The following is a 23,202-nucleotide window of genomic DNA, read 5'->3' on the forward strand; positions in this document are numbered from 1 at the left end:
GGTTCTGTGATGATAAGTGGATGGGTGGATGAATAGATGGGTGGATGGGTAGACGGATGGGTGGATGAGTGGTGGGTTGTTAGAGGGATGAATGGATGGGTGAATGTGTGGATGGGTGGATGAATAGATGGGTGGATGGGTGAATGAATGGATGATGGATGAGTGGAACACCACAGAACGGAGGATGCCCAAGTGCTATGTGCACACCTCTGCCAGGCCCCATCTCCTTGGGGTGCTTCCTGATGTCCCCCTCCCTTCTCTCCCTTATAGTCTCCCGGCCTCAGACTTCCCCTGAGGACCTGAAGGCATTGATGGGGAATGTGAACCGCCTCAATGAGAGTTTCCGGGACATGCAACTGAAGATGCTGCACCTCCCTCTGAAGGGGGATGTGATGGATCACATCTGGAGGCTCCAGGACCTTCTCCAGAACCATTCAGACTCCTTGTTCCTCATGACGGGCTCGCTGCAGAAGCTGGAAGGCCTCCTGTGGAGCCTGCAGACCCAGGCTGGCCAAACCAATAGGGCCGTGGCCAACCTGTGGGACAGCCTGGCCCAGCAGGGCGATGCAGCCCAGCAGGAGCTCTACAAGCTCTCGGTGGAAGGCAACAACAGCCGGCTGCTGCTGCAACACCACGAGCACCTCTTGAGCCACTTGGGCAGCCGGCTGGAGGGCCTGAGCGAGCAGGTGACAGCCGTCAGTGGAGCTGCCGATGCCATGAACAGGACCTTCTCCTATGATGTCAACATCCACCACAGCCGTATCCAGGACCTGCAGGTGCTGATCAGCAACGCCACCGAGGACGCCCGGCGGATGAGGCTTATCCACATCGCCATGGAGGAGCAGCTGAAGCACGAGCTGGCCATCCTCGGCAACGTGACGGAGGACCTGCGGCTCAAGGACTGGGAGCACTCCATTGCACTGAAGAACATCTCCATCATACGGGGTAGGTCGAGGTCCTTTTGTAAGCAGCACCCTGGTTGATGCTGAGAATCATAGAATGGTTTGAGTTGCGAGGGACCTTCGAAGGCCATCTGGTCCAACTCCCCTGCAATGGAGGTGTCCTTGGTGCTTTGGGTGGCCCTGGTGGCATGGGGATGTCCCATGGGGACGTCTCGGGAACTCTTGCATGCACCAAATCCATCACAGAACCACAGAATTGTAGGGGTTGGAAAGGACATCTGGAGAACATCTAGTCCAACTCTAGGTCTGTGTGGTGTTCAGGTGTCTCCATCACCTTGGACGCTCTATCGATGTCCCTCCAAATTCTCGCTGGTCCACATTAGGGAGCTCCTGGGATCTTCTCACTGGTTAAACCTCTGCCAGGTCCCTGCTGACCACGGACCAGACTGAGTGCAGCAGGCAGAGGGCTTTGTGTCCTGCTGCAGTGGTCAAGCAGAAGATTTCCCACCAGGTACCCTCACTCATCACCCATCTCATCACTTGCTTCAACCACATATCTTTATCAGATATCTCTATTATGTATACCATGTATAAGATGTTGGAGGAAATTTTTCACTCACAGGGTGGTGAGGTCCTGTCACTGCTGCCCAGAGAAGCTGTGGGTGCCCCATTCCTGGAGGTGTCCAGGGCCATGGATGAGGTCCTGGGCAGCCTGATGTAGTGCCTGATTCAATGGTTGGCAACCAACTCAACAACCTCTGAGGTCCCTTCCAACCCAAGACTTTCTATGATTCTATGATCTTCTTTTTTGCAGGTTTCCCTTCCCATGTTCTCCTCTCTACCTGCAGCCCATACCAAATAACCAACCCATCCTCTCTTAACCACTGCCCCTAGTTTTGCAGAAATCCTTTTCTGGCAATGATGATATGACTGCCTTAGGCAACAATATATGCACACCCAGCACAGGGGAACCCTCCTCTTGCTGCACATCAGGGACAGATGGGTTTTCATTGGCTGAAATATAAGCACGTTTGGTGGGATCCAATTCACACCAGCTCCCAATTCCAATGCCCTCAGTCGATGATGAGCATTTTCCCAGTGCTCCTTGCCAAAATACCAGGTGGGTAGTGCAGGGGCTGCCAAGGCACTGGGTCTATCTGTCTGTCAGCTGAGCCAGGAGGTGCTGCAAATGTGGCTTTGCAGCACCTGGAACTGCAGCAGCTTCAGCCACCTAGCAGCAGAATCACAGAACCGTAGAATCATAGAATGATTGGGCTGGAAGGAACCTTAAAGATCTTAGAACCAGAGAATGGATTGGGTTGGACGGGACCTTAAAGGTCATACAGCCATAGAATGATTGGGTTGGAAGGGACATTAAAGGTCATGGAGGCATAGAATGGTTGGGTTGGAAAAGTCTTTAAAGGTCAAAGAGACATAGAATCGTAGAATCATAAAATGGTTGGGATGGAAGGGCTATTAAAGATCATCTAATCCCAACCTGCTGTGAGCAGGATGCCATCCACTAGATCAGGTTCTCCTCTAGGATATGCTGCAGTGGCTGATGGACCACTGGACTCATTGTGGTGGGAACAGCTTTGAAGGATGAGTAGAACTTGGAGCCAGCTAATAGATCTGCTGTCCCCAGGACTGTGTCTGACTCCTGGTGTTAGGGAAAGGGAATGTGGGACAAGTGCAGCACGTCCTGGCCCTGGCTGTGTTCTCCAGTCCCCAGCTCTTATGGAGCAGACATGGTTGATAGTTGCCCATGGCCATCTTCCATGAAACCTTCTGCTGTCTTCACCTGTCTATGCCCTTGGCCTCCCATGGAAGGCTATTGGAGATTGGGGAGGGGGATGCGAGGAGAGGAGGGGATGAGACGGGATGGGATAAAATGGAATGGGATGGCGTAGAATAGGATAGGATGAGATAGGATAGAAAAGGATGAGATAGGACGGGGTAGGATGGGATGGAATGGGTGGGGTGGGATGGGTGGGATGAGATGGAATGAGATGATAATGATGAGATACTGCTGAGATAATCTGATGGTGATGATGAGATGATGCTGAGATGATGAAGATAAGGAAGAGGAGAAGGGTTGCACTGCAGCAGCTACAACCACCCCACCAAGAGGTGCCCATGATGGGTGCATGAACAGGGCTTGGCCTCCCTCTTGCTCTTTCAGGGGACAGAAAATCAGCGGCTGTACATAGCACCACCCGTTCATGCATCCACATCCTTCCTATTTCTTATTTTTTTGGCCCATGTATTCAGTTCTTCCCATGCGACCCACCCCATGGCAGGGTGTCCATGTTGCTGCATCACTCTCTGCATCCCTCTGCCAACCCCACCGTGCGTCATCCCCATGGCAAACCACAAGGCATTGCTCTTAATATCTTAATTCCTTAATTTCTTAGTTTCATAATCCCTTCATCTTATTTAGGACTGCTGAGTGCCCCCCTCTCCCAGTCCTGGCCCTAAGGGACATGGTTAGTGGGCACAGTGATGATGGGTCAACAGTTGGACTTGGTGATCTTAGAGGTCTTTTCCAACCTTAATCATTCTATGATTCTACGATGTCCCATCACCGCCCTGCCTGGCTGTTAGTTTTCTGCACAACTATCAGACTGTGGCTTTTTGGGTTTCTAGGAAAACAGAGTTTTATGGTTTCCAATTATCACCCTGGCGTGGCAGGGCAGTGACCAAATGACCCTCCAGGCCTCTCTCTGCCCTATTTTCAGTTATCCCATGAATCATTTCTTTTCTGTCCAAGTTCTTCCAGCTGATTCAGTCCATAATTGTTTTCAGCTTCATGGAGTTGGCCCCTCGCAGTCTCTGTCACTGCTTGGACTTTCTGCTCACTCACAACAAAAGCCATCACCAATGGCTCGTTCCCAGCCAGGAGTGATGTCTGTGTGATGTCTGTGCTGTAAATCCACTCCTAAAGGCTCATCTCAATATTTCCGAAGAGCTTTTTCTTTTTCTTTTTCTTTTTCTTTTTCTTTTTCTTTTTCTTTTTCTTTTTCTTTTTTCTTTTTCTTTTTCTTTTTCTTTTTCTTTTTCTTTTTCTTTTCCTTTTCCTTTTCCTTTTCCTTTTCCTTTTCCTTTTCCTTTTCCTTTTCCTTTTCCTTTTTTTCCTTTTCCTTTTCCTTTTCCTTTTCCTTTTCCTTTTCCTTTTCCTTTTTCTTTTTCTTTTTCTTTTCCTTTTCCTTTTCCTTTTCCTTTTCCTTTTCCTTTTCCTTTTCCTTTTCCTTTTCCTTTTCCTTTTCCTTTTTCTTTTTCTTTTAAATATTATTATTATTATGTTTTGTTTTTTTTTTTTCCTGAAAGATATTTCAGTGGAGATGTCACAAATTTTGCTCGCAAGGAAATTCCAGCAAACCAGGGTTTCCTTTCAGGTCACATTCAGGTGGATATAGGAGGCGAAGGAAGAGGAAAAACAGGATAATACTTATGATAAGTACATACATATATATATGCACAAATCAGCTGAGGTTGATGGAGTTGATGGAGACAGGGCTGCTGGCAGTGCCCCCCACTGTCCTGTAGCTAAGGGACCCCATATGGACACAGCAAGAGCTCTGTGCATCACTGCAACAAACCCCATTGTGTTCCAGGGCCCCCAGGACCCAAGGGAGACCCGGGCCATGAAGGGATGGAGGGGGAGCCTGGCCGGCCCGGCCCACCCGGCCTGCGAGGTAAGGACTTATAGGGCAGCTCCAGGGGCTTTTCCTTCTATGGGTTACTGATGCTTAGGGACTTTCCATAGGATGCTTTCTTCAATGCCAAGAATGCTTTCTTTTTTTTCATTTCCCTTCTTAATTCAAACCATTGTTTTCGAGACAAATTCAATTTAAAATACAAGAGAAGACCCTCAAATACCCTGAGAAACAGGACTTGGCCTGAGCCTGGTTCTCATTTTCAGCCCAACCCAGAAGTGGTGGATTTACATCCAGGATGCGGATGCACAGCAGTGCCAGGATCCCATCACCCTGACCCACATGGGGCTGCCAATGTCACATCAGAGGGGCTCAGAGCCCCACGCCAATCCCATTTTAATGCCCTGTATCCCCATGGTGGTGGAAACCCAGCTGCTCTCCCCAGCGCTGGCTGCCCACACTTCTTTCACCAACAGATATTTTTTTTATGTGCTGACAGATTGATGGCTGTTTTTCTTGGGCGTTACAAGCATCAGAAATACATCATCTGGTTTCTTTCCTTTTCTTTCTTTTTTTTTTTTCTTTATTTTTTCTTTAAACAGAAAAACAAAACCATCTCTGGAGGGTCCACCTTTGGGAAGAGCTGCTATTTTGGGGTCTTTCTCCACCTCGCTTTTTTCCTGGGGCATTTTTGGATGCAGTTGGAAGAAATCCCCATAGCACTGCAGCTCTGCCCTCCCGCACCCAAACCAGGGCCAGCTCCTGCCCCACTGCTCTGCCCCATAGTGCAGCACAGAATTCAGTCCCCATGTCCTCTGGAACCCAAATTCCTCTCGGTGGCTTTTCCTTCTTCAAACCAGAGGAAAACCCTGGAGTTTCCAAAAAGTTCAGCCCAAGAGGGGCACAACTCAGTGCCGAGGGTGGGGGTCTCTCATGGGTTGGTCCCTGTGCTGCACCGTAACCGCTTTGCTTCTGTCCTTGCTCCAGGGATGCCTGGGGAGAGAGGACTACCAGGACCACGTGGCTTGAAGGGGGACAAAGGAGACTTTGGCCCTATGGGCCCTGCCGGGATGCGGGGATTCAAAGGTAAGGACCAGCAGGGCTAGGATCAAGGGTAAGTTGCTGTGGTTCGAGCACGGAAGGCGCCCACACACAACAAGGCAAGGCACACCCAGGGGACCTTTTAAAAGAAACTCCTCAGTGCTGCAGCCTAAATCGGGATGGGTGATGCCAGCTCCCAAAACAGGCTCTTTCCAGCCCAAAATGGGGGAGGCAGGAAGAGCCCAGCCCAGGGATGTGGCACCGCCCTGGCTCCAGATGTCCCTTCTTGAGGACGTCCCCATCCATGTTGTTTGACTCTTCCAGCAGTTTTCTGCACCACTTTCCTCTGGTGAAATGCCCACAGTCTGCTCCTGGTCCTCTGGAGCATCTCTGTGGTGATGGTGGTTGGGTCAGGGCTTGGATCCAGGCCAGCTGGAAGGTCCCTTCCAACCTAAACCATCCTGGGATTCTGGGACTCTCTTGATCTACGTCAGCAGGGAGAGCCGTGGCCGCTCCTCAGCAGCAGTTGGACTTGATGATCTTAAAGGTCTCTTCCAAACTTAACGATACTATGACTCTATGAGCGGCCGTGGTGTTGATAGGTTGACTTTGGGATTGATGATCCTGAAGGTCTTTTCCAACTTTAATGATTCTACGATTCCCCTGTTAGCTCTCCAACTCATTTCCAAAGCCATTCTGCGTCTCAAGACCCTTTGACCAGAGAGACAGAGCACTTCTGCTCTTGGGTATGGAAAACAGAAAGTTGGATGCCCCACAGGCAGTAGTGAAGTCTTTAATTTTATCTATATGTATGTGTATATGGGCATATATTGATTCTAGCTAGCATCTCCTTGCTGCTGTGGAGCAACCCCTGTATCCAGGGGTGCCACCACCGCAGGGTCCCTCCTGTCCCATCCCTGTCCCACCCCTCCAGGACAGATACATCCCACACTGTAGCAGCCCCAGGTCCCAATGAAATCCCATATCTTTCAGGATCAGGGGGCTTCGCCCAAACCCTTCTCCAATAAATCACAAAGCACGTTGGCAGCAAGCACTGAATTTCTACAGTTTATGGGATTCTCTGAAATTTATAGGAAACAGACCCAGGGTGAGGCAGTGCTCCAAGCCGGGGCTTCAAGCGGAGGCACCAGGCATACACCCCTGTCACGACCCTAACCCTATAGCAGGAGGGGTGAGCAACAAGGCTCTCCCCAAAAATCCTGGCTGTCCCCACTGCAGGAGGTTCTCCCCAAAATTCCTGGGCCACAGCATTGGAGAAAAATATACCAAACACTGCACCCTGAGGGATGGCTTTCCTTTCCTGCCTATTTCCTCTCGTCACTATTTTCCTATCCTCGATGAATTTTCCCTCCAAATCACCCCAGGAGGGGATTATTTCCCTCATTTCCAAATGGGAAAAGCCATTCTGGAAAGTGAGCATAAATCAGTTGTCTTTATGCTGTCCCAGGGAATGCTGTGTGGGGAGTGTGCTTGGGAGGGAAAGCAGTAAATTAAGCAGAGATGGGGGAAAATTTGGGGCAGTGAGAGATTCCTCTTCATGTAGGCAAGGCAGGAGGTTCTGTCTGGGACTGGATTTAAAGGGCAGAAAGAGCTGCATCCATCACGGCACCGTAACAGCATCCCTTCCTCCATCCGGACCACTGAGGGCCATGGCCAGTGGGCATGGTGGGGGTGGCTTGGGGTTGGACTTGGTGATCTTGGAGGAATTTTCCAAGCTCACTGATTCCATGATTCTATGATTCTATGGGTGGGAAATGGCCGTGACCATGGGTGGGATCCCCCTGAGCCTCCTTAGCAGCAAGGACACATGGTGGCCCATGTTCATTTTGTTATCCACCATGACCCAGCTCCTATTCTGCACTGATCTTCTACTGATCTTCCTGTTCTGCAAACTGATCATCTAATATTAGAATCACTCAGGTTGGAAAAACCCTCTGAGATCCCCAAGTCCAACCCCAGTCCACCCCACCATGCCCAGTGCCCACGTCCCTCAGTGCCACATCCCCACGGTTCTGGAACCCCTCCATGGACGGTGGCCCCATCACCTCCCTGGGCAGCTGTGCCACTGCAGCACTGCTCTTTCTGAGAAGAAATGTTTCCTAATATCCAAACTGAATATCTGATCTTCTGAAAGATTTCAGTGCTGCGGTCATATTGTCACAGATTCAAACTGGTTATAGGTCATAGATTCAAGTTCCTTACACTGGGACTTTCAGACCATGACACTTTTGCCCAGCACCGCTGGTGGCATTTCTGTTCCTTGAGCTTCACCCTCCCCCATGCATCTCCCCTGATAATCTCTATACAATGCACTGTAGGGCCCTGCAGGGATTGCAGTGTGCACCGCAATTCAGCTCTTTGTGACCTCATAACGCTGAGACCTGGGAATCCCTTTGCTATGCCCCACAATAGCAAAGGGCATAGGGTGACAGTATGGCACTGTGTGGCTGTGTCCATACCTCATCCCATGCCGCCATGTCCCACCCCCACCTCTCTCCTGCTCTGCTGCCATCTGGTTCCCATCAGCAGAGCGGGTTGCAGGCAGCCTTCCTCCAGCTGACACAGCTGGGACTGCCCGGGGGAGCGATCTCAGCTTCCCAGATCCTCCAAGTTAAAGGGCAAGAATTTCCTGCATGCTTTTTTCTTTTCTTTTTTGCTTTTATTATTATTATTATTATTATTATTCTCCGAGCGTGCGTGTGCGTTGGTTGTTGTTCCTCCAGGCAGACGAGGGAGGAGGGCTTCTCCTTTTGGGGAGCAGCTCCAGCACCTCACTGCTTTTGGTTCCCATTATTCCAAGGGGCGGTTGGAGCATCGCAGTCCCAACCCTTAGCTCCTGGGGGTCCCCTCTGCCTCTCATCCTTTATCTGAACCCGGAGCTGCTGTGGATGGCCACAGAGCAGCTGGTGCAGCACTTTAAGGGCGTTTCACATGGATTTGGGTCTCCCTGAGTTGTGGCTGGGCAGCAGGGGGAGGTCACAGAGTGGCTTGGGTTGAAAAGGATCGTCTTGTTTACAACCCCAATGGAACCTTGTGCCAAGCTGGGGAGGCAGAACAACTTCTGCTTGGGAAGGGGTAGAAAGATCTGTTTTCGTCCCAGATTTTCCACCCACACTACCAAGGGGAGGGATCTCAGCAAACCGCTCTTTTCCCAAGAGCAGCTCCATGTTCAGCAGCCACTGCCTTGCTAGAGGCTGATATATCTCCTTTCAGCAAGCCTGATATCCCGTACTCTTTCTCTTACCAGGTGATCGAGGACCAAAGGGAGAGAAGGGGGACCGAGGCAGTGACATGGGTGAGTGTTCATGGATGTCCCCTGCTGCTTTCTCCCCACGGACACGCTGGGGGGTCCCTCTGCTCTTGGTTTTGATGCTGTTTGCTCGTGATCCTCAGCATCCGGCATTAGCCAAATAGTTTGGCAAACCAAGGCAACAAGCCTGGGGCATCAGGGGCTGGGAAAGCATTGCTGGGATGAATCACAGAATCATTAAGGCTGGAAAAGACCTCCAAGATCACCAAGTGCAACCATTGACCCATCTCCACCATGCTCGCACACAGAATCATTGAGGTTGGACAAGACCTCCAAGATCACCAACTCCAACCATTGACCCATCCCCACCATGCCCACACATAGAGTCATTGAGGTTGGACAAGACCTCCAAGATCACCAACTCCAAGCATTGACCCATCCCCACCATGCCCACTGACTCATGCCCCTAAAATGGGACATGGGCACATGGGATGGGCGAATCCCACACAGACCCGGCTGGAAGCTGGATGCATGCATCCTTATCCCAAACAAAAGGGATCTGCGTTGCCCTTGGGGTGGTTTTGCATCCTGTCTCCCCTCCTCACCAGGCAGATGTTCTCTATTAGAGCAAAGCTATCTCGGTGCAGCTGCAAAGACTCAGCCCTTGTTTTCACAGCCACCAGGATTTGTTTCTCCCCTTCAGCTTTTCCTTTCTTGTTTTGCTTCTGCTTCACTGGGGAGGGAAGGTCAGAGGGGGGCATTGAGGGAGTCGGAAGGAATTGGTGCAGGGAAAGCAAACACACACAGGAAAAAATGAGAAATGATGATTTGGGGGCTTACTGAGTATGAGGCACTTGGCTGATACAAGGGGTGATGGCTTGACATGAAAAGAGGGAGATTTAGGTTAAATATTAGGAGGAAATTCTTCACAATGAGGCCCTGGCACTGCTGCCCAAAGTAGCGTGGGCGCCCCATCCCTGGAGATGCCCAAGGCCATGGATAGAGCTTTGGTCTGTAAGAGGTGTCCCTATGGCAGGGGTTGAGGCTGGGTTGGCTATAACCCTTCTGACCCAAACCACTCTGGGATTCTGGGTCCATGAGGTGGTATTGGGACACTCCGGGGTTTCATAGAGATCCACTGGGTTCGACTGGGATCCCACAGAGATTCATAGGGGGCTACTGGGATGCTGTAGGGTTCCATAGGAGTCCTTCGGGACTCTGGGGTTCCATTTGTGTTCTGTTGGGGTGCTACTGCAGGTCCTGAGGGACTATTGGGGTCTCATAGGGTGCTACTAGGGGGGCTATTGGCCTCTGGGGGTGTTCTGGGGGTCCTTATGGAGCTGTTTGAGTGCTATTGGGGCCCATGAGGTGTTCATCTGGGGTCCATGGGGTGCTATTGGTGTGCCACTGAGGTGCTATTGGGGTGCTTTTGGAGTCCCATAGAGATCCATAGGGTTCTATTGAGATCCCAGAGAAATCCAGCAGTGGACTATTGGGATGCTGTAGGGTGCCATAGGGTTCCTGGGAGACTCTGGGTCCCATAGGGTGCTATTAGGGTGCTGCTGAGTCTAAGATAGACTATGGGTATCCATAGAGTGTTACTGGGGTGATGTTGGGGTGCTATTAGGATCCACAGGGTGCTTAGTAAGGGTGCTTCTGGGGGTGTGTGGGGTCATACTGGGTGGTATTGGAGGTCCTGAGTGACTCTTCTGTTTCCACAGGGTGTTCTTGGTGTGCTATTGGCATGCTACTGGGGGCCCTGGGGAGTTATTGGTGTTCCATGGGGTACTGTTGGGGTACTGTAGGGTTCTATTGGGCTGCCACAGGGGTCTGTGGTGTACCAGAGTGGTGTCATAAGGGCTCTGTGGGTCCACAGGGTGCTGTAGGGTGCTGTTAGGGCCCTTGAGATACTCAAGAGGGGTCCATAGGGTGCTATTGGGATGCCATAGAGGGGGCTCCATAGAAATCCATAGGGTTCTATCAGGATCCATGAGGGGCTATTGGGATACTGTAGTGTGCCATAGGGGTCCTGGAGTGCTCTTAGGTCCCATAGTGTGCAATTGGGGTGCTACTGGGTTCTACTGGGAGTACTGGAGGCTATTGGGGTCCCATAGTGTTCTACTGGGATGCAATAGGGTTCTCATGGGGTGCCGTAGGAGTCCATGGGGTGCTACTGGGGTGTTGTAGGATGCTATTGGGATCCATGGAGATCTACTGGGCTGCCGTAGGGGTCCATGAGGAGCCACTAGGGTCCATAGGGTCTATGGTGTGCCACTGGGGCTCTCAGCCACGCAGCCTGGGGACACAGGGTGGCCTTGGTGACAACCACAGTGGCTTTAGTGGGACATCTCCGACACCACATCACACGGTGACCCCCCACCAACCTCCTCATCACCCCTGTGTACCTCCATGTCCACCATGTCCCCTGACGTCCCCTCTGCCCCAGCAGCTGCCGCTGAGGAGGGGCTGATCCGATTGGCCAACGGCTCAGGACCCCACGAGGGCCGCGTGGAGGTTTTCCATGACCGCCACTGGGGCACGGTGTGCGACGACGGCTGGGACAAGAAGGATGGGGACGTGGTGTGCCGGATGCTGGGCTTCCGAGGCGCCGACGAGGTGTACCGCATGGCCCGCTTCGGTCAAGGTGAGCAGGTGGCGGTGGGTGACAACGAGTGACAACATGGGGATGGCAACGCTGGACAGCGCCACTCTCGGGGCTGTGGGAGTTTGGGTTGGAAACCAACCCTCATGGGGACATCCTGACACCCATAGGTGGTGCCATGCCCTGGTGCCACAGCTGGAGAGAGTGCGGGGCATGGAGAGCAGCCAGCTCTGTCCCCATTGCTGTCCCCTCCCCATCCCTGTCCCCATTCATCACCCCAACTTTGACCTCATCCCCATGCCTGTCCCCATCCTGGTTCCTGTCTCCATCCCTGACTGTATCTGTGTCCTCATCCACATCTGAACTTCGATCCTCATCCCCATTCACATCCTCATCCCCATCCCATCTACATCCCTGTCCCCACCCCCATTCCTTCCCCATCCCTGACCACAACTGTGTCTCCATCCCTGTCCCTATCCTCATCCCCAACTCCATCCCCAATCCCATCCCTGTCTGTCCTCATCCCCAACTCCATTCCCATTCCTCTTTCATCCTCATCCCTATCCCTGTTCCTGTCTCTGTCCCTGACTATCTGTCCTCATCTCCATTCCAGTTTCGATCCTCATCTCTGTCCCCAACCTCATCCCCATCCCCCTCGCCATCCCTGACCCCATTCCCATCTCTGACCCCATCCCTATCTCCATTCCATCTCCATCTCTGATCCCATCCCTGTCCCCATCCCCATCTCTGTCCCCATCCCCGACCGCATCTGTGTCCCCATCCCTGTCCTTATCCTCATCCCCAGCCCCATCCTTGTCTCTATCCTCATCCCCATCTCCATTCCTGTCCCTTTCCCATCCTCATCCCTATCCCCATCCCATCCCATCCCATCCCATCCCATCCCTGTCCCCACATCAGACCCATCCCCATCCCTATCCCTGCCTCCACCCCAGACCTCATCCCCACCCTACCTCATCCCCGTCCCCGCAGCTGACCCCTCCCCATCCCCATCCCTCAGGCACAGGCAGGATCTGGATGGACGACGTTTCCTGCAAGGGGACCGAGGACAGCCTGCTGCTCTGCACCTTCTCCAGCTGGGGCAAGACCAACTGCGGTCACGCAGAGGACGCGGGCGTCAAGTGTGTGACACCGTGACACACACGGCACTGGGGACACCCAGCACTCCTCACCTTCGCTTCCCAAAAGGTTTTATTGGAGGAATAAATGCTTTTTTTATTATTCTCTATCATGCTTCTCTATTATGATTCTCTATTAGGGTCCCCTATTACGATTCCCCATTCGAGTTCCCTAATAGGGCTCCCTAGCCCAGTGCTCAGGACGACGGCTCCCGGTGTTTGGAGTGGGATTAGGGGTTTGGGGGGATCCGTGCATTTGGATCCATGATCCAAATGGGATTTGGGGACAGACAGTGGGGAGGGCGGCGAGGTGGTGGCTGGATGGGGGCCCCACGAGGCAAGGAGGGAGGTGCCGGCCTGGGATGTTGAAATTGGAGCTCAACCCAAACTTGCGGGAAATAAGGGAAAAACATCTCGGATGTTTTGGGTGTGGGAACAGCCCTGGGCGGTGGGTGTGGGGTTAGGGAGGGGGGCAGAGGGAGTGTTTGGGGGGGTTGCAGAGGGGAAGGGCATATCCAGACCATGACACCCTCGGGGTCTGGGGAGCTACTGCCCCCACGTGGCATCTTTATAGGGACACAATGCCCCAGGGGTTTGAGGTCACCATGGCAACATAACCCCAGAAGCCTGGGGACCCCTTGAAGGGCTGGAAATCCCATGGAGAATTCCCTAGGGGCTTGGAACTCCGTGAAAAGCCCTTCCAAAGGGCTTAGGGACCCCATAGGGATCCCCCTTAGATCTAGAGACCTCACTTGGAACCCACCCAGAGGCTTGGGGACCTCATGGAGATCTCTCAAAGGGCTTAAGGACCCCACACTGACCACTCAAAGGGTTTGGGGACCCCGTGAAGATACTTCCACCCCAAAGGGCTTGGGGACCCCAAAATGACTCCCCAAAGGGTCTGGAGACCCCATGGGAACCTCCCAGGGGTTTGGGGACCTCATGGAAATCACTCAAAGGAGTTAAGGACACCACGTTGACCCCTCAAGGGACCTGGAGAACTCATAGGGAACTCTCCAGGGGCTCGGGGTTCCAATGGAGAACCCCTCCAGTGGCCTGTTGACTGCACTCTGACCTTCCTGAAAGTGTTGGAGCCCCATGGAGATCCCAAACAGGCTTGGGGACCCCATGGATAACCTCTTAAAGGGTTGGGGGCCCCACACTGACCTTCCCCCAAAGGGTCTGGAGACCCCATGGAGAACCCTCCTGCTTAGGGTCTTGGAACAACATGGAGATCCCTCCTAAAGGCTTAGGAACCCCACACCGACTCCTGAAAGGGCCTGGAAATTACATGGAGACCCCCACCCTACACTGACTGCCCCCAAAACTGCTTGGGACCGTATGGAGAATGTCTGGAGACCCCATAGGGACCGCCCTTAGGAGCCTGGAAACCCTATGGGGAACACCCCAGGAGTTTGTGGGACACCAGAGATCCCCCAGAGGCCTTAAGGACACCACACTGACCTCCTTAGGGGCTTGAGCACCATGGTGAGCTGAGGGATCCTACACTGACAACTGAAAGGGTTGGAGACCCCATAGGTACGTCCCTTAAGGGTTGGAGATCCCAATGGGGACCCATCCAGGGGCTAGGAGACCCCATGGAGACCCTAGGAGACCCCATGGAGACCCTCCTTAGGGGCTTGGAACCCCTAGGGGCTTGGGGAGAACCCCCAAAAGGCTTAGGGACTGCACACAAACCCCCAAAAGGGACTGGAGATGCCATGGGAACTCCCACAGGCTTAGAAACTGTGAGAAAGGCCTGAAAAGGCTCAGGGAATCCACACTGACCCCCCTCAAAAGGTCTGGAGAACTCACAAGGACCCCACAGCCACCTCCTCCCCTCAGCACCCCCTTGAGGGCGCCCTGAAGGCTCCGCCCCTTTAGGCCACGCCCCCGCGCAGCCCGCCCTCACCAGGCCACGCCCACATGCGAAGCCGCACCTCCTTCCGCCGTCCGATGCATTTTGTCCCCCCGCGGCCGCCGTAGCGGAGGGCTGAAAGGGGGCGGAGCTCCCGCGCGCGCTGTATTCAAACGGCGGCGGCGGCGGAGGTGAAAGGTAGCGGGCGGTGCGCCGCGGCAGCTCCCGGAGGCCGCTCGTAGGCCGCTCCCCTCTGCCCTGTGGGCAACCGAGGGCGTCCCCGCTGTGGGCTCCACAGCTGCTGGGGCTCTGGGGGTTGGGAGAGGCCCTGGGTGAGGGGTTTGGGGGGGGGGTGGGGGTGGATCTCGTTGCCTCAGGTGGGGAAGGCAGCTGAGGGCTGCGGACGGAGGCCCAGGGCCGAGCGTTGGGCTCGCAGCCCCCCGGCGCTGTCTGCGTGCCCTCGGGCTGCTGCCCCTCTTTGTGCTGGGGGTGTGATGAGATCTCTGCTCTCTGCTGTAGCGTTCAGCCCCGGTTCGTAGCCATGGAAACCAGCAAATCTCAGAGCAGCCTGGACCAGAAGGAGAAACCCGGTGAGTTGTGGAATCAAAGAGTCAGAGGCGTTGGCATAGGCCTCTAGAGATCGTACAATGGTTTGGGTTGGAAGGGGCCTTAAAGATCATTTGGTTCCAACCCCCCTGCTGCAGGCAGGGCTGCAAACCGTTGTATCAGGCTGCCCAGGGTCCCATCCAGCCTACGCTTCCCCCCCAGCCTCTCTGGGCAGCAGTGCCAGCATCTCACTGCCCTCTGAGTGCAAAATTTCCCCCTAACATCTAACTGAAATCTCTTCTCTTTTAGTTTAAAACCTGTCCCCCTCGTCCTGTCGCTATCTACCCATGTAAAAGGTTGATTTTTCCTGCTTATAAGCTCCGTTTAAGTACTGGGAGGCCGCAGCGAGATCTCCTCGGAGCTCTCTCCTCACTGAACACCCCCAGCTCCCTCAGCCTGTCTTCATAGGATAGGTACTTCAGCTCTCTGAACACCTTTGTGGCCCTCCTTTGGACCCTCACATCTTTCCTGGACTGGGGCCCAGACTTGGATACAGTACTCCATTAATGGGGCCTCATAAGGGCAGAGTAGAAAGGGATCTAGTCCAAGCCCAAAATGGGTTTCCATGCTTGGCTTCAGTGCCTGGGGTTGGTGTATGTTCATCCAATCAGTACTGAGCCAATTCCATCAAGGTGGGTTAGTCCAGAGAATAGACAAGGACCAAAAAGCTGTGTCTTGCTGTGGATGCCTCACACCCAGAGGTGCCCAAGGCCACGGATGGGGCTGTGGGCAGCAACCAGCCTATGGCACAGGTTGGGACTGGACGAGCTTTAAGGTCCTTTCCAACCTAAGCCATTCTATTATTCTGTAATTTAACATCAGCTTGAACGTAGGACATGAAGCAAAGCTTCACCAGGATCTGTCCTGCACGAGAGACCTAAGAGGAGTGGTGAAGGGACATCTCACTGAGACTTCAGTTTGATACTGGGGGAAAAGGAGGGGTTGGAAAGGAGCTTTTCTTAATTCTGAGTTTGCACCAGCATGTCTGTGGAGTCACAAGTGGATCGCAGCTCCCAGTGATGTGAGGCTGCTGTCCCTGCGTGGGCATTCATGGGGCTGCATTTTTCTGTTCTTCTCAAACACAGGGCCAGCTTCTATCACTATTCCTGCCTCTCCCTCCATGCAGAAGCTTGGATACGGCACTGGGGTGAATGTCTACTTGATGAAAAGGTAGGTGATAGAGGGATGCAGTGCTCAGAGCAGGCCTGGCATCTTCCTCCTCTATAAGTCAGGGGTTAAGAAGCAACTGGGTTCTGTGTAAGAAAATACAGGCTGGAATGGGCAGAACTAGGGAAGCATTGTGGCATTCCCAGCTGTCTTATGTGTGCCAGCACAGCACCGGAGGGCTCAGATGTAGGGAGGAGCCTGTCAGTTTGGGATAACCCACCTGCCTTTCCCTGGCTTGGAATTCAGGTATGTGGGGACTCTCCCTGGCTCTGCTCTGGCCTGTGGAACAAACTGCTTCCCTCCCCAGGCCTCAGCTCCTTTACCTAGAAGTAGTGCTGGTCCGCATCTCCTTTTCTACAACACTTACAAATTCAGTGTTAAGAGTCACGTATGTGGGCAAAACGTTACTATGCACTTCCAGTGCGTTTGTGCTCATAGAATCCGAGAGCAGTTTGGGTTGGAAGGGACCTTCAAGTCCACCCAGTCCCAAGCCCTGCCATGGGGACACCTCCTTTTGGGGCTGCCCAGGGCCCACCCATAGCCTTGGGCACTGCCAGGGATGGGGTACCCACAGCTCTGAGCAGCAGTACCAACGTCTCATTGCCCACTGAGTACTGAATTCCCCCCAGTATCTAACCTTAAATCTCTCTTATAGTTTAAAGCCATTCCCCCTTGTCCTGTCACCACAGGCTGGGTTGGCAGGCTATAGTTTATTTTAGTGTTCTTTTTTTTTCCCCCTTTTTTTTTTCCCTTCCATAAACTAAAGACAGATGCTCTCTGGAGTAGCTCTTTGGTGACTTGGGCAGAGTTCACTGTGCTCCTTACAGACGGAATGGGTCTGACTGAGACGTGTGGGTTTCCCCATACAGATCTCCCAGAGGTTTATCTCGGTCCCCATGGGCTGTGAAGAAAATTAATTCCAAATGCAGTAAGAATCAGCAAAACATCTATCAGTCCAGACTGAACGAAGAGGCCAAGATCTTGAAAAGCCTCAAGCACCCCAACATTGTGGGTAAGTTTCCAGCACAGCCTGTGTTGCTCCTATTGCAAATCAAGCTGTAGGGGCTGGTGGATCAGACAATCTCAGAATGGTTTGGGTTGAAAAGGACCTTTGAGACCCCACCCTCTGCTGTGGGCTGGGTGCACCCCACTAGATCAGGCTGCCCAGGGTCCAATCCAGCCTGGCCTTGGGCACCTGCAGGGGTGGGGCATGACAGCTTTGTCTCACCTACGTGACGGGGACTTGGGAGTGCCCCTGGGCATCAGTTTTGGAGCAGGAAATACCCTTTGGTGTTTCTCTGGCTGTTGAGATCAGTGTCAGCTGCTCGCTTGGCTCTGGGTGAGTTACCCCACAGGAGAGCTGTAGGCTGCCTACCTGTGGTGGGAGAACCAGAGGAAAAAGCAGCACCTGTACCAGAGCTACGCTCACTGAAGTCTTAACTTATGACCTCAGGGAATGGAGAGGGCACAGTGTAAGTGCAGAGGACAAGCAGCATCTTGGTGAGATCTGTGCTATGTGTATAACTGGGCTCTGGGTTCCACCCTTATGACACACCTTTGTTCCAGGCTGGGGGTGACAATGGAGGCTCTGTCAGGATCTTGGCTGTCAGTGGTAGGAATATTTTGAGAAACTGCTTTGGTCTGTGTTTAATTTCTGCCCTTATCTCATGTAACACCTCTGCTGGCAGTCAGGACAGCAGCTTTGTTTGACTTTCCTTCTGTTTGTGCTTTAAACCACCTCAGCGTGGCCACTTGAATTACAGATGCCATTAGCTACAAGGAATTTTGTTTGCATCACTAAAATAGCGAGTCTTGATTCTGGCAGGAATTGAAAAGCAAAGGTATTCTTGACCTTTCACGTTGCAAACAGTGCACTGCTTTTCTTTTTTTTTCCCCTTGTAAAAAGGGCTGTAAATCATTGACAGGGTGAGACTTCCGTACTGCTGTTCAAAACCTTATCGTTTAGTACATCACCTGTTTATGGGTGGGGGTGAGAAGTGGAAGGAGGTCACACACCCATAGATAGTTTTACCTTGTGAAACAGTCCCTTGGCTTCCCCAGACCCCTCCCCCTGCCCTTTGTTTTGCTCTCTGGCTCTTCACTGTCCAACTGCAGGTGTCAGCCCTGTGGACCTGCTGCACTCCTCCCTCCCTACTCTAAGTCCTTGTGGACATCAGGGTAAATCCCTCGCCCTGTCACAGGGTGCAAAGCTGAGCTGGGAAGTGGAAATCTACAGGATCTTCCTTCCCTCTACACATGAAATCTGAGGCTCCTGTCCCTACCTGGGGCCACACAGCTCTCCATGGGTGCTTCACCTCCAAGAAGCTTCCGCACAAAGACGTGCTGTGAGATCTCTCAGGGTGTGGATTTCAGAGAGCCACAGCATGGTTTGGGTCAGAAGGGCCCTTAGAGCCCCCTCAGCCCCAAGCCTTGCCATAGGGACACCTCCCATAGAGCCCAAAGCCCTACCCAGCTCTCTAACCAACTCAGTCTCTTTTGGAAGGTTACCGTGCATTCACTGAGGCCAACGATGGAAGCATGTGTCTTGTTATGGAGTTTGGAGGAGAAAAATCTCTCAATGACTTAATTGAAGAAAGAAATGCAGCACGTTTGGGCCCTTTCCCTGCTGCGACAATTTCCAAAGTTGCCCTGAGCATGGCAAGGGGGCTGAAGGTACGTTTAGTGTTAACCACAGCTGTTCCACATGGGGTTGTATCTAGCAGGAAAAATAAATGAATGCAGTGTGCGAGAAGGCCAAGTGCCAACAGATGGAGAGCAGATGCTGTAATACTTTGTGTAAGGCACTGGAGCTTTTCTAACCTGGGTGCTGTACGCACCCAGGTGCCCCTCTCACTCCTGAAGCTTATGATCAGAGTGATATTTAAAGTGAAGCAGCAGTCATTGGCACGTGTGTCCTGCTGGCTCTGTGCTGCCTGCCTGTCTGCTTGCTGCCAGCTCCATGCTGTGCTGGGCTTTTGCAGTAAGCTGCTCTTGGTTAGCAGTGGCTGCCAGCTGGTGCCACTTGTGCACCTCCTACTGAAGCACTGGAGCTGCTCCTGCATGTATCTAATACCTATTTGGGTAGCCCTGTGTCAGGCTCAGCAGCAGTAGATATTTTTCATAGTATGATTTACCTTGTAATAGGAGAACTAAGGATTGTACCTGCCCTTCACAAGCCCAGCAACTGACTTCCTTTTGTTATCCTCTAGCAGCAGCCCTATATAGCTGGGAACTGCTGCAATGGAGCAGCAAGGCTGGACAATACCTTTAAGCTGACTGCTAGTGCCAAGGCAGAATTCAGTATTTTATATCAGCCTGGACACAAGGAGCAGAGATTTGGGATTGCCTATGGAAAAACCCTCTCACCTCTGCCTACAACCTGCAGTGCACCCAGAGGGCTCTGGGGTGCTTTGGGTGCTTCAAAGCAAGCACAGGGATTGGGTGATGCCAGCCCAGCAGACTCCCCATAGGCACGTTCTTTATAGTTTAGGAGACACGGTGGTGATGGGTTAATGTTTGGACTTGATGATGTTGGAGGTCTTCTCCAACCTTAATGGCTCTATGATTCTATGAGTGGACATGGTAGTGCTGGGTCAATGGTTGGACTTGATTTTTTTTTTTGAGTTCTTCTCCATCCTTAATGATTCTATGAATGCCTGTAGATGTTAATTGCTTCCCTCTGCCTCTTAGTACCTTCACAATGACAAGAAGCTGCTCCATGGAGATATCAAGTCTCCCAACGTTGTTGTTAAGGGTGACTTTGAAGCCATCAAGATCTGTGATGTGGGAGTATCCCTGCCCCTGGATGAGAACTTGACCGGTAGGTTGGGCTATGGGGAATAGCACTTGGCAGCTGGGTGGCTGCCAGAGCCTGGCCACAGCAGCAGCACCAACACACCCTCATGGGTCCTTGGGGGGGTGTTGGGTGCACTGTGTGGGGGTGAAGGGGCTCTCACAAGGCCCAGATTTCATCCCCCAGAGCTTGATGTCTGTCCTATACCCTTCCACGCTCACCCCGTGGGCAGCAGTGCTGTTGTGCGGAGAATGCTGGATGAGGCCCTGCTGGACTGTTCTAAGGCAATGCTGCTGCCAGAGCATAAAGTAAATGAATGTTTCTCATAGGGCTGGAAGGAAGCACAAGCCAAATGCAAGTATTATAAAGACTTCATGTAAACGAGAAGCAGATGTCTAATGGCGTCGCGGCTTGGCTGTGAACAGCAGGAATGTGTTTGTGCTAATTACAAGAATGCTTTTCTATGCTGCTTTACACAGTGCTTGGGCCTGCAACAGCCTTGTAACTTATAAAGCTGCTCTATTACGTTTTTATTAGTAGCTGTTCCCTTTTATAAGGAGCAAGGGAGCTGGAGGCAGCGCCCCAGTGTAATCTTCCAGAGAGGAGCGTGGTTAAAGTATCAATTTCTGGGCCCATTTAACCATCCTCTTGTTCAGCCCTGATCTTGGCTTTGCTTCCTCCTGATCTCGAGGAGACAGCATACGCTGCCAGCAAGAGGAATGCTGGTCCTGATCCGTGTGGCTGCCAGGGATCAGCACGCATCGGGCTGTGAAGTGCTGAGGGATTTCAGCATTCCCTTCTGGTTACAGGCAGGGCTTGGAAGATCAGAGCTGAAAGAGAGGTTCTGGAGCAGCTGAGATTGCTGGCAGCTCAGGAATTTGCTAGGGAAAGCTGGGGGAAAATGTGGCACTACCCTGCTTATAACTGCTGGTTTGACCAACATGAATGGGGTGCGAGGGATCAAGTCAGACCCAGTGCTTCCTTCTCAAGTTGAAGTGAGCATTTCAGCTTTCCTGAGGCTAGTTATGATCACCGAGGCATTAAATTGAACTAAGTGGTGAGAATAGGTTTTGTGTTTGAGTAAACTAAGCTGAACTGCGTGGCTGGTGGTGGCTGATGGAGGTAAGCTCCAGGGGTTGGCTTCGTCTCCTGGCAAGGTCAGCATGGCCAAGAGCAAAGGGGAGAGTTGACCTGGGAGCGCTGTCTCCTCAGTCCTACTCCTTCCCCAGGGGTGCCAGGCTGAGGAAGGGAGACAACCAGGTAAAAATGATGTAAAACCTCTTCCTTGCAGGGTGCCTTATGGGAGGGCTAAGCTGCAGAGCACAGCCCTGACCCTCAGTGCTTCTCCCCCCTGCGTGCTGTCACATGCTCCTCCATGACATCTCCTCCCTGGGAGAGGTCTCTGCAGACCCTCTGCAGCATCAGGTGCTGAGCAGAGCAAGCCATGGGTTATGGAGTTTGAGGCCACACAGATGGGAAAGCAGAATGGGTTCAGTCCTCTGCAAGACCCCACCCTGTGATCCCACACTTCTGTGGGTTCTGCATGCTACAAACACACTGAATCCTGCTGCGTGGTGAGCTGTGGCTGCATCTTGTTGTGTTGGTCCCAGCAGCCACCTCAAACTGCATTGATTCCTTGCAGTGAGTGATCCCACAGTGCACTACATCGGCACTGAGCCCTGGAAGCCCAAGGAAGCTCTGAGCGACGACGGTGTGATCACTGACAAGGCTGACATCTTCTCTTTTGGGCTGACTCTCTGGGAGATGATGACCCTGTCTGTGCCCCACCTCAACCTGGGCAGCAGCACTGATGATGAAGGTTTGTTTCTATATTTCCCACAACGGGTGCATTTGAGTTGGCTGGAAAAGACAAACTAGAGCAAGCTTGCCGTGCTCAAGGCACATGGGAGTTGTTTCTCTTCTGACAAAGCAAAGGGTGAAGCAGTTGATTTGAGCACTTCCTGCTTGCCCCAGTGAGGTTTGTGCCCTTACTCAGTGGAACCAAACACATGAGACAGAGTGTGGGAGGAGTGGATGGGATGTGCAGGGAGGGGGAAGATCCTAGATAGCAGCCTAGGGGGATGTGCCCCAAAGCCAAAACCCACGTGGGTTGGGCCAGGAACATCCTGCTTGCTCCTGGAGCAGTGCTGGTACAGACCAACAAACTCATTTGCCAGGGCATTTTGCTCACATTCCTGGTGTCAGAGCCCAGTGGCTCCTGGCTGCAGCCTTTCCTCCCAGCCAGCCCCATAGTCCAGCATGTTCTTTCCCAACCCCTATAGTCCAGCATGTTCTTTCCCAACCCCTACAGTAAGGGTGAAAGCTGGGCTCCAAAGGCTGCCAGAGCCCTCAGATGTGGGCAGCTCGCAGCACTGCACCCTTCCTGACGTGGTTGATGTTTGGGTTTTTTTTTTTTGGCCAGATGAGTCTTTTGATGAGGATGACTTCGATGAGGAAGCGTATTATGCAGCTTTGGGAACCCGTCCAGCCCTGAACATGGATGAGCTGGACTCATCCTACCAGCAGGTGATCGAGCTCTTCTCTATCTGCACCAGTGAGGACCCAAAGAAGCGTCCCTCAGCTGCTCATGTGGTGGCAGTCCTGGAGGCAAGCCTGCCCCCAGAGCTCAGGGCCTGAACTCAAGAGTGAGGCTGTTCCTGTAGTTGGTATCCTTCAAGTTCCTGAACCCTGCTCTGTGTACTTTAAAAACAGAGCCTAAACGTGTTGAGTTATGACCCATCTTAGCACTGGAGAGAAAGGATTGCTAGTTCTAAAGCAATCCTCCCCAGCCTGCACTTTAGTTTGCAATATGCTAAATGCTCTGTGCTACGCTCCGTGTTCTTAATTGCTCTGTTTGTTAGCAGTTTAAAAACCTTTTCAACGTCTGTGTTGATTCAGTCCTCTTCAGTTGGTGTTTCGTGACAGGTGTCAAATACACTTTCTTCTTTACTTTGGTGTGGAAGTGATGTTCTTTCTCCCGAGGCTGGGAGTTGAGGATGTTGGCGTCCCTGCCACCCTGGCCCAGGTGCTGCAGGGTTGTGTCCTTGGGGTGGTGGTGGGAAACACCCCTCAAGCTAATAGTAGGGCCACAAAGAGGCTGCAGGCTTACAGAAGGGGTTTCCTGACATGACAGGTTGTTGCACAGAATCCTCTCCAGGTGAAAGAATGTT

At 52.6% G+C, this 23,202-nt stretch overlaps 2 protein-coding genes across 7 annotated transcripts in view; both read left to right on the forward strand.

Moving 5' to 3' along the window:
• Positions 1-12,718, forward strand: part of SCARA5 (scavenger receptor class A member 5) — a 20,147-nt gene extending 7,429 nt beyond the window's left edge. For 3 of the 4 annotated variants that reach the window (XM_040698083.2, XM_004935852.4, XM_001234365.6), the window contains exons 4-9: positions 271-945; positions 4,517-4,597; positions 5,546-5,644; positions 8,868-8,915; positions 11,317-11,514; positions 12,491-12,718. In XM_040698083.2, the coding sequence (XP_040554017.1) occupies positions 271-945; positions 4,517-4,597; positions 5,546-5,644; positions 8,868-8,915; positions 11,317-11,514; positions 12,491-12,627 (1,238 nt within the window). In that variant the 3' untranslated portion in view covers positions 12,628-12,718. The remainder of the gene's footprint in view (positions 1-270; positions 946-4,516; positions 4,598-5,545; positions 5,645-8,867; positions 8,916-11,316; positions 11,515-12,490) is intronic. The other variant, XM_040698084.2, reaches the window with a different exon arrangement.
• A 1,913-nt stretch (positions 12,719-14,631) lies between these two features.
• On the forward strand, positions 14,632-22,981 carry PBK (PDZ binding kinase). Of its 3 annotated transcripts, none has more exons than XM_015285102.4 (8): positions 14,632-14,798; positions 14,986-15,056; positions 16,158-16,242; positions 17,109-17,251; positions 18,743-18,912; positions 19,930-20,059; positions 21,675-21,851; positions 22,455-22,981. In XM_015285102.4, exons 2-8 carry the CDS (start codon positions 15,008-15,010, stop codon positions 22,667-22,669), a joined length of 969 nt encoding a protein of 322 aa, XP_015140588.1. In that variant the 5' UTR covers positions 14,632-14,798; positions 14,986-15,007; the 3' UTR covers positions 22,670-22,981.
• Positions 22,982-23,202: the final 221 nt, after the last annotated feature.

This window comes from Gallus gallus, chromosome 3 (genome assembly GCF_016699485.2).
Source record: "Gallus gallus isolate bGalGal1 chromosome 3, bGalGal1.mat.broiler.GRCg7b, whole genome shotgun sequence".
Taxonomy (NCBI): domain Eukaryota; kingdom Metazoa; phylum Chordata; class Aves; order Galliformes; family Phasianidae; genus Gallus; species Gallus gallus.

Bases quoted from the DNA above. Each gene is read 5' to 3' on its own strand.
- PBK (XM_015285102.4), top strand. From the start codon at position 15,008: ATGGAAACCAGCAAATCTCAGAGCAGCCTGGACCAGAAGGAGAAACCC. The intron at 15,057-16,157 runs GTGAGTTGTGGA...TCTCAAACACAG, and splicing joins GGACCAGAAGGAGAAACCCG to GGCCAGCTTCTATCACTATT. The intron at 16,243-17,108 runs GTAGGTGATAGA...TTCCCCATACAG, and splicing joins AATGTCTACTTGATGAAAAG to ATCTCCCAGAGGTTTATCTC.